A 13,735-nucleotide genomic window follows, 5' to 3' on the forward strand; every position below is an offset into this window, starting at 1 on the left:
AAAGAGAAAGGAAGAATTGAAATCGCATCATATGACCCCTTTAAAACGTGTGCTCTTATCATTCTGTGGACAAAATCACGTGAACTTCGCCCCGATTGGTAGCTGATATGCACATATGCGCTCATCTGTTTTCAATGCAGCTGACCTCGCATCGCTTCATGTCATCTTCCCACTCATCAAACTATGACAGGTCCTTTACTGCAAAAAGACGATCACTGCGACACTCTGAAGTGATGAAAGTATGGCGCCATGTGTATTTTTCTCATCCAATCTTTTACATTTTTAACACACTCTGTTAGCTTAGATAATTTAGGTCTTGTTAAGTCTTGTTGAGATATATAGTTGAGTATCATCAGCATAACAGTGGAAACTAATCCCGTACTTTCTAATAATATTACCAAGGGGCAACATGTATATCGAAAATAGCAGAGGACCTAGGACAGATCATTGTGGCACTCCATATTTTACTGGTGATAATTGAGATGACTCCCCATTTAAATGAACAAAATGGTAGCGATCGGACAGGTAGGATCTAAACCATCTTAAAGCCTGTCCTTGAATACATGTATAGTTTTGTAATCGATCTATGTGTATGTCATGATCTATTGTGTCGAACGCAGCACTAAGATCAAGTAAAACTAGCAATGAGATACAGCCTTGGTCTGACGCAAGAAGCAAGTCATTTGTAATTTTAACAAGTGCAGTTTCTGTGCTATGATGGGGCCTGAAACCTGACTGAAATTCTTCAGAGATCTTTTTTTTTGCAGGAAGGAGCACAATTGAGCAGACACAACTTTTTCTAAAAGTTTATCCTTCTAGCCTTAACCACAAATCAGCCAGGAGAGTAGATTAACTTCGGTGGACTTAAACTTGAAAAATGGTGTGTTCCGCGGTTGAAATAAAATACTTCCTGATGTTCATTTATGTTCATTTCGTGATTTACGTAAGTATGAAAAGACTATCGGTTCACGTGTTTGAACTGAGGCAATACAGTGATCTGTCACGGCACATTAAAGAGCCACAAAACGGTATTTGTTGTTTGAATTTCTTTAAAAATTACTAAATTTGAAAGCTGAGAGTCCCGAGACCTTGTTTATATCAGAAGTAACCTGCTCTGTCTTCTCTGTGGGTGTGTTGGCAGTTTCCTCTTTGCTCTGCCATATATTTTTCACTGCGTGAGAACATGTGTAGTGTGAGAGCCATAGACATAATAAATAATTATAAGGTATTTATTATGTCTATGGTGAGAGCGGCATTGTTTGTCGGGGATAGCAACAGTAACTAAGGAGGGCGGCTCTTTGCGAACGATCAACTCTGGAGTGTACGTTACAAAGCTGCATGTATTTCGGATCAACTGATCGAAATGTGTGTGTGAAGGAGACACTACTGATTTCATATAAGATATTTTCAGAAGCTAAGACACAGGAGGTTCCATGGTGTAATGGTTAGCACTCTGGACTCTGAATCCAGCGATCCGAGTTCAAATCTCGGTGGAACCTTCCCTTATTGTTTACTCGTGTTGCATAAAGAAAATAATTTACAATGCAATAACTTCATTGTGTCTTAATAAGCACTTTACACACACTTTTTAATGTTCATATTAAGTAAGCGCGCATCTGAAACCAAAGCAGATCTCACCCGGATGTTTTTGTTTCACGTGCATGTTCATTTTCAACATGGCGGCGACCGTGGTTACAAGTTTATGTTTCTTACAGCTGCATAAACTGTCATGCTCGAGGAATATATGCCGTAATTTAGTAACTGTGGGCCTATTCGGTAGTGACAAAACGCGACCGAACCGCTTAACAGGCAATAGTTATTCCCACATTAAACAGGCATCGCATTTTACACAGGTGATCATGTTTTGATTTTCTCCATAATACAAAAACATAATTTGTGTATTTGTTCCATGATTCTCCTTGACGTGCAACATAGCACTGCCTAAACATAATGTAATTTTTTTTTATCTCAGGACGATCGGCTCTCGCGCATCCCGGTCGGTAAGAAGTTCGGGATTCAGATACAGCATATCTGTAATAAACCGACTCATGAAACTTTCGTCTCTTCTAGATAAACTGAAGATAACATACAGTCGGAGCAGCGGACCCGGCGGTCAACATGTCAATAAGGGTAAACTGCTTTATAGACCAGATATTGCTGAAGGTTTTCTGCAGCAGTTGCTATATGGCAAGCCGTGTTCACATTTAATCTTTAAGCCGTACTAGTATCTATTTTCATGCTACAAGTACTTATTTTTTTAGATACTAGTATCTTAAGTAGGGTTGGGTACCGTTCACATTTTAACCGGTACTTTTTTCGGTACTTTACTCTCTGTGTAATTACAAAAACATTTATTTCAGTGAAAAAATAAGTCCAAAAGTCTCAATTTCAACATTTTGAACAATAGGGCCCTACAAACTTTTTCTTTCTTTCTTTATTTATTTTGACAGGTTGCCATGAAGTTTCTGTGTGTATACAGTATGATGATGCTAGTTTTCTCAAATGAAACGGTAAAATTCTCGCGAAGTGACTCTCACAGCAGCTCTGGAGATTAAGTTTTTGTGTTCATGCCGTCATATAGTGAGACGCAGAGGCTGGAAATCACAGCGAGCGTCACGAGTGCTTCAGTATTTGTGTAGTAAACAAAACTGCGTTTCCGTCATTCATACATACAGAGGCAAGCGGAACATGCAGGATTCATATTTAAACCGTCTTTTTTGCATTTTAATATTCACAGACACTAGTTCATATCGCGATTCGAATTAAGTGGCAGTGGCTACTTTTGATTTATTCGTCCAAAATTGACAAATTCCGTGGCATTCCGCGCTATAGAGTAAATTATGTTTTTATGAATGGACTCCGCGATCCCGTCCGCATTTTCGTAGAAACCATATGGCCCTAGAAATGTAACCACACTTCAGAGCATTTCGGCTTGCCCTGTGTGTTGTTTGAACAAGTTGCAGGGGTGACCTCACGTCACAGGGTCTCTCTTTCTCTCTCTGTAGTGTATGCGCAGTACCGACGCAATTCGGTCGGTACCCTTAAAAGTACCGAGTCCGGTAACCAACCCTAATCTTAAGTACTAGTACTTATTCATTAGCTACTAGAGCTTATTCTTTAGTTACTAGTGTCTTTTGTAAAGTTACTAGTGCTTATTCATTAGATAGTACTAGTTCTTATTTATTAGATACTAGCAGGGGCGCCGTGTGTGCTATCGATAATGCAGGCAGCAGCAACACAAGTTTTGCGCGGTCACACTTGCCACACGTCGCCACCTGCTGGAGTAACAATGAAACCTGCACACATTGTATGAAATATGTTAAAATTTATGAATGTTATACATGCTAAAAGGATTGTGTGTAAGGTTAGGGTGTGTAATGTAATGAAAAAGTGGTTCAGGATATTATGGGATGGGTTTGTCAAATAACAATGTACCTGCTGTTCAGGTCAAACGTTTAACAGTTCTAAATTTTATTGAACACATCCATTAATCCTATACAATGCAAGCATTACGCATCAAAAGAAGGTATTTTAAATAAAGTCAGTATTTATTTTTGTCACTTTATATTTTGTAATATTCATTTGCAGTCAGTACAAAAGCAGAGGTCCGTTTCCATGTGCAAACAGCAGAATGGATTCCAGAAGAAGTGAGGCGAGAGATTCTCTTAAAAGTAAGTGTAACCTCTTCAGTAAGTCCTATAATAACAAACACGTGTGTAACATGCACTGCTCAAGGCATGAATACTTGTGTCAACAGAATAAAACACGTGTCAACAAAGCTGGAGAGTTGATTGTGACCTCAGAGATTAGCAGAAGCCAAAAGAGAAATCTAGAAGACTGTCTTCAGAAGATCTCAGAAATGATTACTGAAGCCAGTCAGCAGAAACCACAGCCTTCTGAGGAGGATATCGCTCTGAGAGCTCATAGGTTAGAATGCATGAAGCAAAACATGCATTCTAAAAAGTAATTCATTAAAAAGTATTACAAATGCAACATGAGTTTAACAAAAATCTGTTTTGTGTGTGTGTGCAGATTAGAGAAAATAAATTTGGAAAGACTTAAACAGAAGAAATTACATGCGGCAACAAAGCAAGCAAGACGAGTTGACTTTGACTGAACCCAAAACATGAGTGTTTGTTCTGTATTCAAACTTTGATATAAACATTGCAAAATTACACTGTGAAGGTGGTATGTTCTTTTGCTGAATGTCGTGTATAGCATCTATTGAAGTACATTCCAGATTACTTTAATCAACATAGGAATTAAATCATTAATTATTCAGTATTAATTAATTAATTAAATACTATTGTAGCGCATTTATTAGAATTAAGATATTTGTATGACACTAGAATTTACTCATCCAGTTCACTTGCCATACATAAATGTGACAAACTTATTACAAATTTAAATATATCTAAACTATTATTTGTCACATAATAAATGAACATTAATGAACAATAAGTATCGCTTTTTATTTCTCCTCTTTCCTACTACTTGTTTCACTTCTGTTTCAGTTTTTATAATCATTTCTTACTATGTGTAAGTAAGTTGTTGTTTTTTAGCATGTAAGTTTGGCAGTGTTATTTTTTAGGATTACTGATAAGCTACTGACGTTTGATTTGTATTATTTGTATTTGTTATTTATTTTAATTTTAGTTAAATTATATCTGAATTTATTATGTCTGTATAGGTCTTTTATTAAGTTTTAGTTTTATTTCATTTGAGTTATTTTAATACTTCAACAAACTAAATGGAAATGAAATAATATATATATTGAATTTATAAATGTGTATGTATATACTGTGTGTATGTATATATATATACATATGTATGTGTGTATGGTTGTACATACACATATGTAATTGTTTTTTTGGTGTTTGGCTTGGTGTTATGTTAGAATCATTATCACACTCTTATACCTTTTGTTCTTTAATATTTTGAATTGTTTTAAATGTTAAGTTTTGAAATTTTGTTGTATGCATTTGTCATTTTTACTAAATAAATAAAACATGATACATGGTCAGAAAAAGATCAGTAGTTTTGGGGTGGGGATAGAAAAACAAAATCTAGCAGAGGATGGTTTCGATCCATCGACCTCTGGGTTATGGGCCCAGCACGCTTCCGCTGCGCCACTCTGCTCGTAATAGCTTAGTTGAGCCAGATCTACTAATAGCAATGCTACTAAGCGGACTCAACAGGTTGACATTCAAGAGTTACTGCACCGCCGAACTTATATGACGTTTTTAAATACAAATTTGCTGTTTTCAAATTTAATTCATACTGGTGTGTTTTTGTGTAACAGAAACCATTTAAAAAAAATACGACCACGAAGGGACTCGAACCCTCAATCTTCTGATCCGAAGTCAGACGCCTTATCCATTAGGCCACGCGGTCAATACAAACATAATGTAACCACTACATGTTTTTAGTTTAGACTCTACGGTGACGTCACCTTCGTATGTTCTAATCAGTTCTATTAACTCAGCTAAAACCTTGTTTGCTAGCTGAACATCCATACGAAGCAGCACTAGTAGCCACGAGAACAAGCTGATGAGTTTGTTAGTAAAACGATACTGCCTCGCGGCAAAGGAACGGACGAGCATTAAGCAACGAACTAGTCAGTTTTCATGCAACGTTACCATTGGATGCCATTAATAGTTAGGCATTAAACTTACATTTGTCGGTGATCGATTCTGCATAAAGAAATTTTGCTCTGTAAAGTAACGCATCCACTCATCTGTTAACGTTACAGGTCACAACCAAAGGCGTAACGTTAAACCAGATTGACGAATTAATCGCTCTTTTGATCTAATCTGTCAAACAGGTTTGCACGATGACAACTGTTCACGATTCAGAGTGATTTATTCGGACGGTTCACTCACCCTGGATAGTTTGCAGCGGTTCCTCACACCGCAATAGTAAGGATATTATATAAAACAAAAAGAGCGCTGGATGAGGTGGTAGTAGAAAACTTGCAAGTGTCTTCTGTCATTTGTCAACGACGAAGCAACTCTTTATTACCTTTAGATTTTTAGACAATATATTAGCGTATGTATATATTTATATTAGCGACCAGTTAAACTAAATTCGGTCTGATTTTCACAGTGATCTGGGGGGGGGGATGCAGACGGGCTGAATAAAAATGCAAGCTCATTTTGTGACAGGAGGTGGCGCTGAACCGCAGAAATACAGAGGAAGTCATAACAGTATTTACATGTTTGTTTGCACATATATATTTTTGCATTTTAAGCTGGACTAAAACAAGCCAATCTAGAAAATAGATTATTATGAGCAATAATAATTAATAATAATAATTGAAATAATACTAATTTTCATAACCCATTGGCACTTTCTATTCTATTTGAATTCTACTTTATCTATATCATCTTTTTTTTCTTTTTTTCTTAAAAAAAAAAACAACAAAAAACAAACAAACACTGTCTTTCTATTTTTCCTATTCTATCTACTTGTTTTTCTTTGTGCATGTGTGTATATATGTATGTGTGTATGTCTATGTATATATATATATATATATATATATATATACACCTTGCTACATGTACTGCGTTAGGCTCCTCCGCTGTCTTTCAGGGCTGTGGAGGTCCTTTCTAGGTGCTGATCCACCATCTGGATCATAATAATTAGAAAATCTGCTTAAATAAATAACCCATTGGCAAGTGTTTTTGCTTTATTAAAGCATTAATCTTACATTTTTATATATTTCTCTGAAAGTAATGGTCAAACATTTAACATTTAACAAAACAAATGTATATAATATGAAATATAGGCTTATCTTCATTTTTATATCACGAAAGATAAATAAGACAATTTTCTAAAAATGTACAATACGGTGTCGATGTGTGTATTGGAGGATGGGAGGTGGTGCTTAGGTGAAACCGTAGGTAGTGGGGGCCCCTTTTGAAAATCTGCTTAGGGCCCCCAAAATGCTAGGATCGGCTCTGATTACATGTGCATCTTGTGAACGACTCACTGCAAGTAAAGCTGATTTATATCTAAAACTGTATTAAAAACTGAGTATCAAAATAAGAGCTGAGGCCTGTGAATGGCTAAAGACGCATATTGCTGAATAAGAGCACTGTGTGTGGTGTGTGTTGTGCTAGTGTTCACTTGAGGGCAACAATAATTCAAACAAATGTATTCTTACGAAATAAAGAATGCAAAAGAAGTGCTGCACGGGGTATAGGGTTCTTGTCTCGGTGCTCTTTGGGTGCAAGGGATGATTCAACTCGTAAGAATAATAGTAGTCCAAGGCACTCAAATCTTATTCAAAAAGTTTTAAAAAGCCTTTATTTCATCATGGCTATAAGTTTTAAGAACAGGTGACAAGTGCACACCTACGCGTTGCGGCTATTTTGCCTTCGTCAGGGTGTATGTATTCAAATGTATTCTTATTTTTACTTTCAAAACTGCACATCTTCAAAAAGAAGAGTTTTTATTATTATTATTCATAACTGCAATAAGTTTGGTACAGACTAAACTTTTGACATAAAACAATACTGTTATTCATTGTCAAAACAGCCAAATAAAACCCTTTGTGAAACATGAAAACTTACAAGGAAGGAATAGTTTTTATAGGCTCTGTATATATTGTTAATAAGTTAAAGAGTCCATGTTTTTTTTATCTTTCAAGCTTTTTCAACTAGAAACAGGTTCCCAAATCAATTACTTATACCATGAACAACAGGACACACTATATATACTTCAAATTAAATTCAGTTTTGTTACAAAAGCAATATTAGTGCTTATCAGCCAGTCTCTGAAGTAGAGCGATAATGGTGTCCTGCTTGGATGAGATCAACTCCAGTGCCGTCGCCATCCTCCCCATCGCATCAGCCATGGCCCGTGCTGATTTCTCCTTGCGTCGCTCACACGCATCTGCCTTGCGCTGGTGTTGCTCGTCTAAACGGATGCGCTCTTCTTGAGCGGTGAGGAAACTGCGAAGAAGTGTGGTGCGTTCCTCAGCTTGCCCCTGCTGCTGAGCTACACGAGAGGCCATGGAGTTGAGCCGAAGATGGCGTAACCTCCGCTTCAGCGGCTGACGGTTCACCAGCGGCACTGGCTTTGGTGAAAGGGAGGGCAGAGGCGTGTCTGTGCTACAAGAGGGGCTGGGGTTTAATTTTGGGGTAACTTTGCACAGCACTGGGGACGTCACAAGTGTAGGGATTTGGGAAGAGGTTGTGATGATTCCAGTGGGAAGGAGACATGAGGCGGCCATTGCAGCCACCGGCATGGTGTTAGACGCATGATCCTCTGATCTTACACCTGCTTTGGCTGTGGTTGCAAATCCAACAAGAGTGGCTGAAGCAGGGCCTCTCTGAGCAAATTTAGTCTTTCCTAATATATTATCCATCATCTGTAATGAAAAAAAGAAAACAGCACAGGGAAGATTATTCAGTCATTCACAACTGTAATTCCACCATCCTACTATTTTTTTGTCCATGGTATTCCTGATATCAGTATTTATATGCATTTAATTTTTTTATGTTATTTTTCATGTATTTAAGGTTATTCAAGCATTTAAGGTAATATATTTCAGTATTTCTATAAAGGGCAATACCCATGTGTTAAAGGGATAGTTCACCCAAAAATGAAAATTACCCCATGATTTACTCACCCTCAAGCCATCCTAGATGATGTATATGACTTTCTTTTTTCAGACAAATGTGACCCTGGGCCACAAAACCAGTCTTAAGTCGCTTGGGTATATTTTTAGCAATAGCCAAAAAAAACATTGTATGGGTCAAAATTATCAATTTTTCTTTTATGCCAAAAATCATTAGGATATTAAGTAAAGATCATATACATCTACAATATGATAAAGATATTTTGTAAATTTCCTACCGTAAATATATCCAAACTTAATTTTTGATTAGTAATATGCATTGCTAAGAACTTCATTTGGACAACTTTAAAGGTGATTTTCTCAGTATTGAGATTTTTTTTGCACCTTCAGGTTCCAGATTTTCAAATAGTTGTATCTCGACCAAATACCTGATATCCTAACAAACCATATACATCAATGGAAAGCTTATTTATTCAGCTTTCAGAAAATTGACCCTTATGACTGGTTTTGTGGTCCAGGGTCACAAATACGAATGGAGTTATGTTAAAAAATATCCTGGCTCTTCCAAGCTTTATAATGGCATTGAATGGGGTTTAAGATTTTGAAGTTTAATAAAAGTGCATCGGTCCATCATAAAAGTGCTCCACACGGCTCCGGTGGGTTAATAAAGGCCTTCTGAAGCGAATCAAGGACGTCATCCGTTGGAAAGCCACTATGCAAGTCTCGTGAGAACCAAGTTTTGTTTACAGCAAAGGCAAACCAGTCTTCTCTTGGCTTATATCGAAATCCTCCAACATTTTTCTTTACAAATCCCTGTTTTGTACTTATAATTTGTGACCGGTGTTTTGATTTCCTCTCTCCTCTGCGCTTCCGCGTTCATCACTTCTGCGTTTGCCTACGTCCTACACTGTAAAAAATGATTGTGATTTTAACAGTAAAAGACTAAAAATGCTACAGTAAAAACCTGTTAACTGGTTAACAGTAAGTTTCCATACTATATTCGGTGAATAAATGTAATTATATTTAATGTAATTTTACAGTCAAATACTGTTAAAAATAAGGTTTTTGGAAGTGAAAAAGAAAAAGTCATTGTATAATTCACAGTGAAAAACCGTAAATTGACACTCTCTGCATGACACATCATATTTGATGTTTTTTTGTTGTTGTTGAAATAACATTTCTTCTTAGTTTTTTCTTATCAGTTGTGTACATTAGGGTTTAATCTTACATCTAATGTTGTTAAATTAATGTTTATTGCATTATTTCAGTATCATGTGTCACCATGATGGGGTTTAGTGTTTGTGTGAATGACACTGTGCACCTTCTATATTGTCCTCCTCAGCTCGTAGAAAAGCTGTTTGTGATGAGCTTTGGTTCATCATGTGACTTTCTCATCACCACCAGTTTTTGGTGGTTATCAGTGCATTACAATGGTTCAAAACAGATATTAGTACTTCAGTATGTTGGTTTATTAACATTACATCAGTTAATGAAATACGGTATTTTATTGTGAATTTAAGTTAAGTCTGTAAAACCTAAAATGTTGCTACCATATTTTTTTTCGGTGAAGTTCTGGCAACCACAGCTGCCGGTATTTTACCGTAAATGTCACAGATTTTTTTTTACAGTGTACGTCATCCGCTGGAATGCCACTATCTTGTGTACATGCGTACGACAGTTAGCAGAAGCTAGAGATTACATTTGATGAAGTTTTATAAAACTACAAAATGCATCGATTCGCTTTAGAAAGCCTTTATTAACCCCCCCGGAGCTGTGTGGAGCATTTTTTTACGATGGATTTATGCGTTTTTATTGGACTTCAAAATTTGAAAACCCATTCACTGCCATTATAAAGCTTGGAAGCGCCAGGACATTTTTAATATAACTCCAATTGTATTGGTCTGAAAGAAGAAAATCATATACATCTAGGATGGCTCGAGGGTGAGTAAATCATGGGGTAATTTTCATTTTTGGGTGAACTATCCCTTTAATATTATGACTTCTTCAATCTTTCTTGAAATGGGAATGCTTGGAGCAGCAAACAATATGATAAAAACATGCTGGAAATTTGAAGGAATGCTTTTAATGTGAAAGAAATAAACATGCATCATTAACAATATGCCCACAAGCTCTTACTTCGAAGTACTCCCATGAGGTCTTTGTTTGGCCTCCACACAACGAGCTGCGATCTTTAACTCTCTTGTATGTAACAATGAGGTTATTCCATTTGCGGCGAATCTTCTCTACGGGTAAGGAGTGACCGTGGCTTTCCAGTTCTTTCTGAATGCTCTGGAAGAGAAGCGAGCGCTCGCGTGAGCTGTAAACATCCCAGCACCTCTGCATCGCTTCGATGAGGTGCACGATGGCACTATGGGTGAACTCAGAAGATGTGGAAACAGCTTCAATCCCTCGACCACCTGCCAATTCTGTGGACATTGTTTAGAGGCGGCAACACATTATCAAATCAACTCAAAGCATTTCATTTTTTACATAAACATCAAACAATCAGCATGTTATTTTGAAAATCAGCCAGTGTTGGGAAGGTTACTTTGGAAATGTAACAGGTTACAGATTACAAGTTACCTTATTTACAAAGTAACAAGTAGTGCAACTGTTTCAATTACTTCATTAAAGTAGTGTAACTGATTACATTTGATTACTTTTCAAAATTTCTATCAAATGTTTTCAACTGTTAATCATTTTGAAACATTTAAAGCAGGCAGGGTTAATCTTTCAGTAGTACTCAACACTGATTACTGTCAGACTTTCAAAACCCTTCATCACTTGAATTAAGATTATAAAAATTAAAAAAAATACGTTAAAGCACAGACACCACAAAAGTAGACTAGCACCTCTTTTTACTTTGAGATCATTCTGAGGTTAAACACAGATTTAAAATCATAACAAGAAATAGCTTAATAGCTATGATACTGTTTTTGAAATCAAATCTTTGCATACGTAGCTATGACAGGAAACACATGCTAGCAATGCTTTGAAGAAAAAAAAACTATAAATTCTGTCTCCTGAAACATTGTTGTCTCATCTTTTAGAGCAGTCAATGCAATTTGGGAAAGCAACCAATCAAATCTGTATGTGTGTGATAATATTCAGATGTAACCCCTTTTGTAATCGTTAACATTTTCATAAGTAACTAATTTAATGACACGTTTTTTTCTCAGTAACTGTAACAAATTACACTTACATTTATTTTGTAATTAAATTACGTAATTCTGTTACATGTGACTAGTTACTCCCCAACACTGAAAACAGTACTGGACGGTACTTCATGGTTTAGTCTTATACAAGTTAGGAAAAGGTCCCATAACTACTCACCATGTGGGACTTTGTTGTCTCTGTTGTTAAAAATGGGTGAAGCTGATAAAGCACTGTTAACGCTGATGGGATCTGTGGAGCACAAATACAATGCAGAATATGAAATACCTCTTGAAACACTGATGCTGCTGCAGCTCTAAAGGTTTTATTTTATTTTTTAATGAAGCTGGCTTGTGCAGAAATACTATCCCTTAACAATCTCAGAGATTACTGGTAGGTCTGTCTTGAAAGGTTTATGTTAGGCTCAACAATTAATTTCTCTGTGAAGAAATCAATTAGTTCTAGGCAGCACAGAGACTTATAATTGGTGGCCAAACAGTAGCCAACTTTACTGAAAGATGGGAAAATGCAGTCGAACAGCTGAAAAACTGTCAACGTTTATTAATAAGACTCATGAAAGCAAGCGATAATAACACTCACAGAGTAAAACAGGAGTCGGGGCCTCGATCTGCTCGCCCTGCTGTGATGATGCTCGTGCAGTCGAGTCGCCGGTAGACGTGAGATCACCACATAACGCCATGCAACCAGCTGCAGACGGCTCGTTTTTCAGAGGTGTGCCCATCATTGCGCTGCATCAAAGCGCGCATGAGATGCGAGCTGAGAAACACTGACACTAGCAGACGCGCTACACCTTGTGAAGTAATACGGGTTATAAAGTTTCACAACTTTCCTGAGCAGAGATCACTAAAATCCCACTCGGATTTTAGCGCTAATTTCAGAATACTATCACGGAATTTGAAGAGCAAACTGATTGGCCAGTGCAATCCGAACGACGATTTCTAAAGATTTAAGATCAAGTGTAATGGCTGCGCTCTTCACGATGTAACTGCGCAACTCTGCTGCGTTTGTGTGTCACGCCATTGGCTGCTGGTCGCCTGCGTCACACGCAGATCTGCAGACGCACATCGCAGACGACGACGCTAATAAAAAGCCTACTGGAGAAACGCAGCTGTTTGATACTGTTTAGTCAGCCATACAGCTACATTTTAAACCATTCCTGGTGAAGTCACATTCAGTCATGTCAGGTTATTTCCTTAGCAATTGTTAAGAAACAGAATTTTAATATTGATCAATTTAACCTAGTATTCTCAATATAGTATCACACTTTTGAGCCCCACTGTATATATTTTATGCATTTTGTATACATTTATAAAATATGATTGACTTTTTTGTAGTTTATTAGGCGCACTAAATATAAGAACTAATGAGAAGCAATATTACCACCAGATGGCGCTGTGGACAAATGAATCAGAAATTGTAATTGTGTTTTTCTCTGCTGTAGGCTACAACACAAACCATATTAATTACACATCGAAACGATACTTACCTACCGTACAAACTGCTTATAGTGTTTTCTCCCATAACACGCAACTAGTACAAAACATGCCATAAAAAAAAGCGTGTTTTGTTTTCATAAACCTGTTTTCACTATTTATAGATGTACCAGGTTTGGCAAATTTAGTTGCCAGCTGGAGTGAGATTTTGATGACGCGCTGAATAATTGACACGCCCTTAGTTGAAGTTTTAAGGATCCGACAATTCTTTTTTCATTTTGTCTTCATAATGCAGATTACCCAAATACTTAAGCCTATGTTGTACTAGATGCACTGTTTGGAAACTGTCCCTGTTAACTTTACCTACCATATATGTTGGTTAGCTAGCTATTTCATATTTCCGGACAATCAGATTTCTTTACTGACTAATTTATAAAAAACAAAATTATTATTATCATTATCATTATAATGATTATACATGCGATGGCGCCGCAGACGGCAGCCTCAGTGTTTGGCTCTCCAGTGTTTGTACTGTTTTTGTTAG

General features: G+C 36.9%; 3 protein-coding genes and 3 non-coding genes across 7 annotated transcripts in view; 2 read left to right on the top strand and 4 right to left on the bottom strand.

Moving 5' to 3' along the window:
• wdr45b (WD repeat domain 45B) overlaps window positions 1-10,597 on the bottom strand; it is a 21,678-nt gene extending 11,081 nt beyond the window's left edge. Inside the window, exon 1 of the mRNA XM_016440877.1 lies at window positions 10,585-10,597. The gene's annotated coding sequence lies outside the window, so the exon portion shown is untranslated. The remainder of the gene's footprint in view (window positions 1-10,584) is intronic.
• On the top strand, window positions 1,428-1,499 carry trnaq-cug (transfer RNA glutamine (anticodon CUG)). Its single transcript has one exon. It is a non-coding gene; the product is annotated as a tRNA-Gln (tRNA).
• mrpl58 (mitochondrial ribosomal protein L58) lies at window positions 1,644-4,352 on the top strand. The gene is made up of 6 exons (XM_016440879.1): window positions 1,644-1,853; window positions 1,973-2,000; window positions 2,071-2,130; window positions 3,589-3,671; window positions 3,758-3,927; window positions 4,033-4,352. The coding sequence occupies exons 1-6, from the start codon at window positions 1,662-1,664 to the stop codon at window positions 4,115-4,117; spliced, it is 618 nt and encodes a 205-aa protein (XP_016296365.1). The 5' UTR covers window positions 1,644-1,661; the 3' UTR covers window positions 4,118-4,352.
• trnam-cau (transfer RNA methionine (anticodon CAU)) lies at window positions 5,068-5,139 on the bottom strand. Its single transcript has one exon. It is a non-coding gene; the product is annotated as a tRNA-Met (tRNA).
• trnar-ucg (transfer RNA arginine (anticodon UCG)) lies at window positions 5,322-5,394 on the bottom strand. The gene has a single exon. It is a non-coding gene; the product is annotated as a tRNA-Arg (tRNA).
• On the bottom strand, window positions 7,434-12,743 carry LOC107654003 (uncharacterized). 2 transcript variants are annotated; one of them, XM_016440875.1, is made up of 4 exons: window positions 12,338-12,743; window positions 11,918-11,989; window positions 10,721-11,001; window positions 7,434-8,374 (listed from the first exon to the last, which is right to left on the bottom strand). In XM_016440875.1, exons 1-4 carry the CDS (start codon window positions 12,480-12,482, stop codon window positions 7,757-7,759), a joined length of 1,116 nt encoding a protein of 371 aa, XP_016296361.1. In that variant the 5' UTR covers window positions 12,483-12,743; the 3' UTR covers window positions 7,434-7,756. The 2 variants fall into 2 exon arrangements, with proteins under 2 accessions (XP_016296361.1, XP_016296360.1); XM_016440874.1 differs by having other exon boundaries at window positions 10,721-11,010.
• Between the last annotated feature and the right edge of the window lie 992 nt (window positions 12,744-13,735).

The sequence above is a fragment of the Sinocyclocheilus anshuiensis genome, unplaced genomic scaffold (genome assembly GCF_001515605.1).
Source record: "Sinocyclocheilus anshuiensis isolate Anshui unplaced genomic scaffold, SAMN03320099.WGS_v1.1 scaffold454, whole genome shotgun sequence".
Classification (NCBI taxonomy): domain Eukaryota; kingdom Metazoa; phylum Chordata; class Actinopteri; order Cypriniformes; family Cyprinidae; genus Sinocyclocheilus; species Sinocyclocheilus anshuiensis.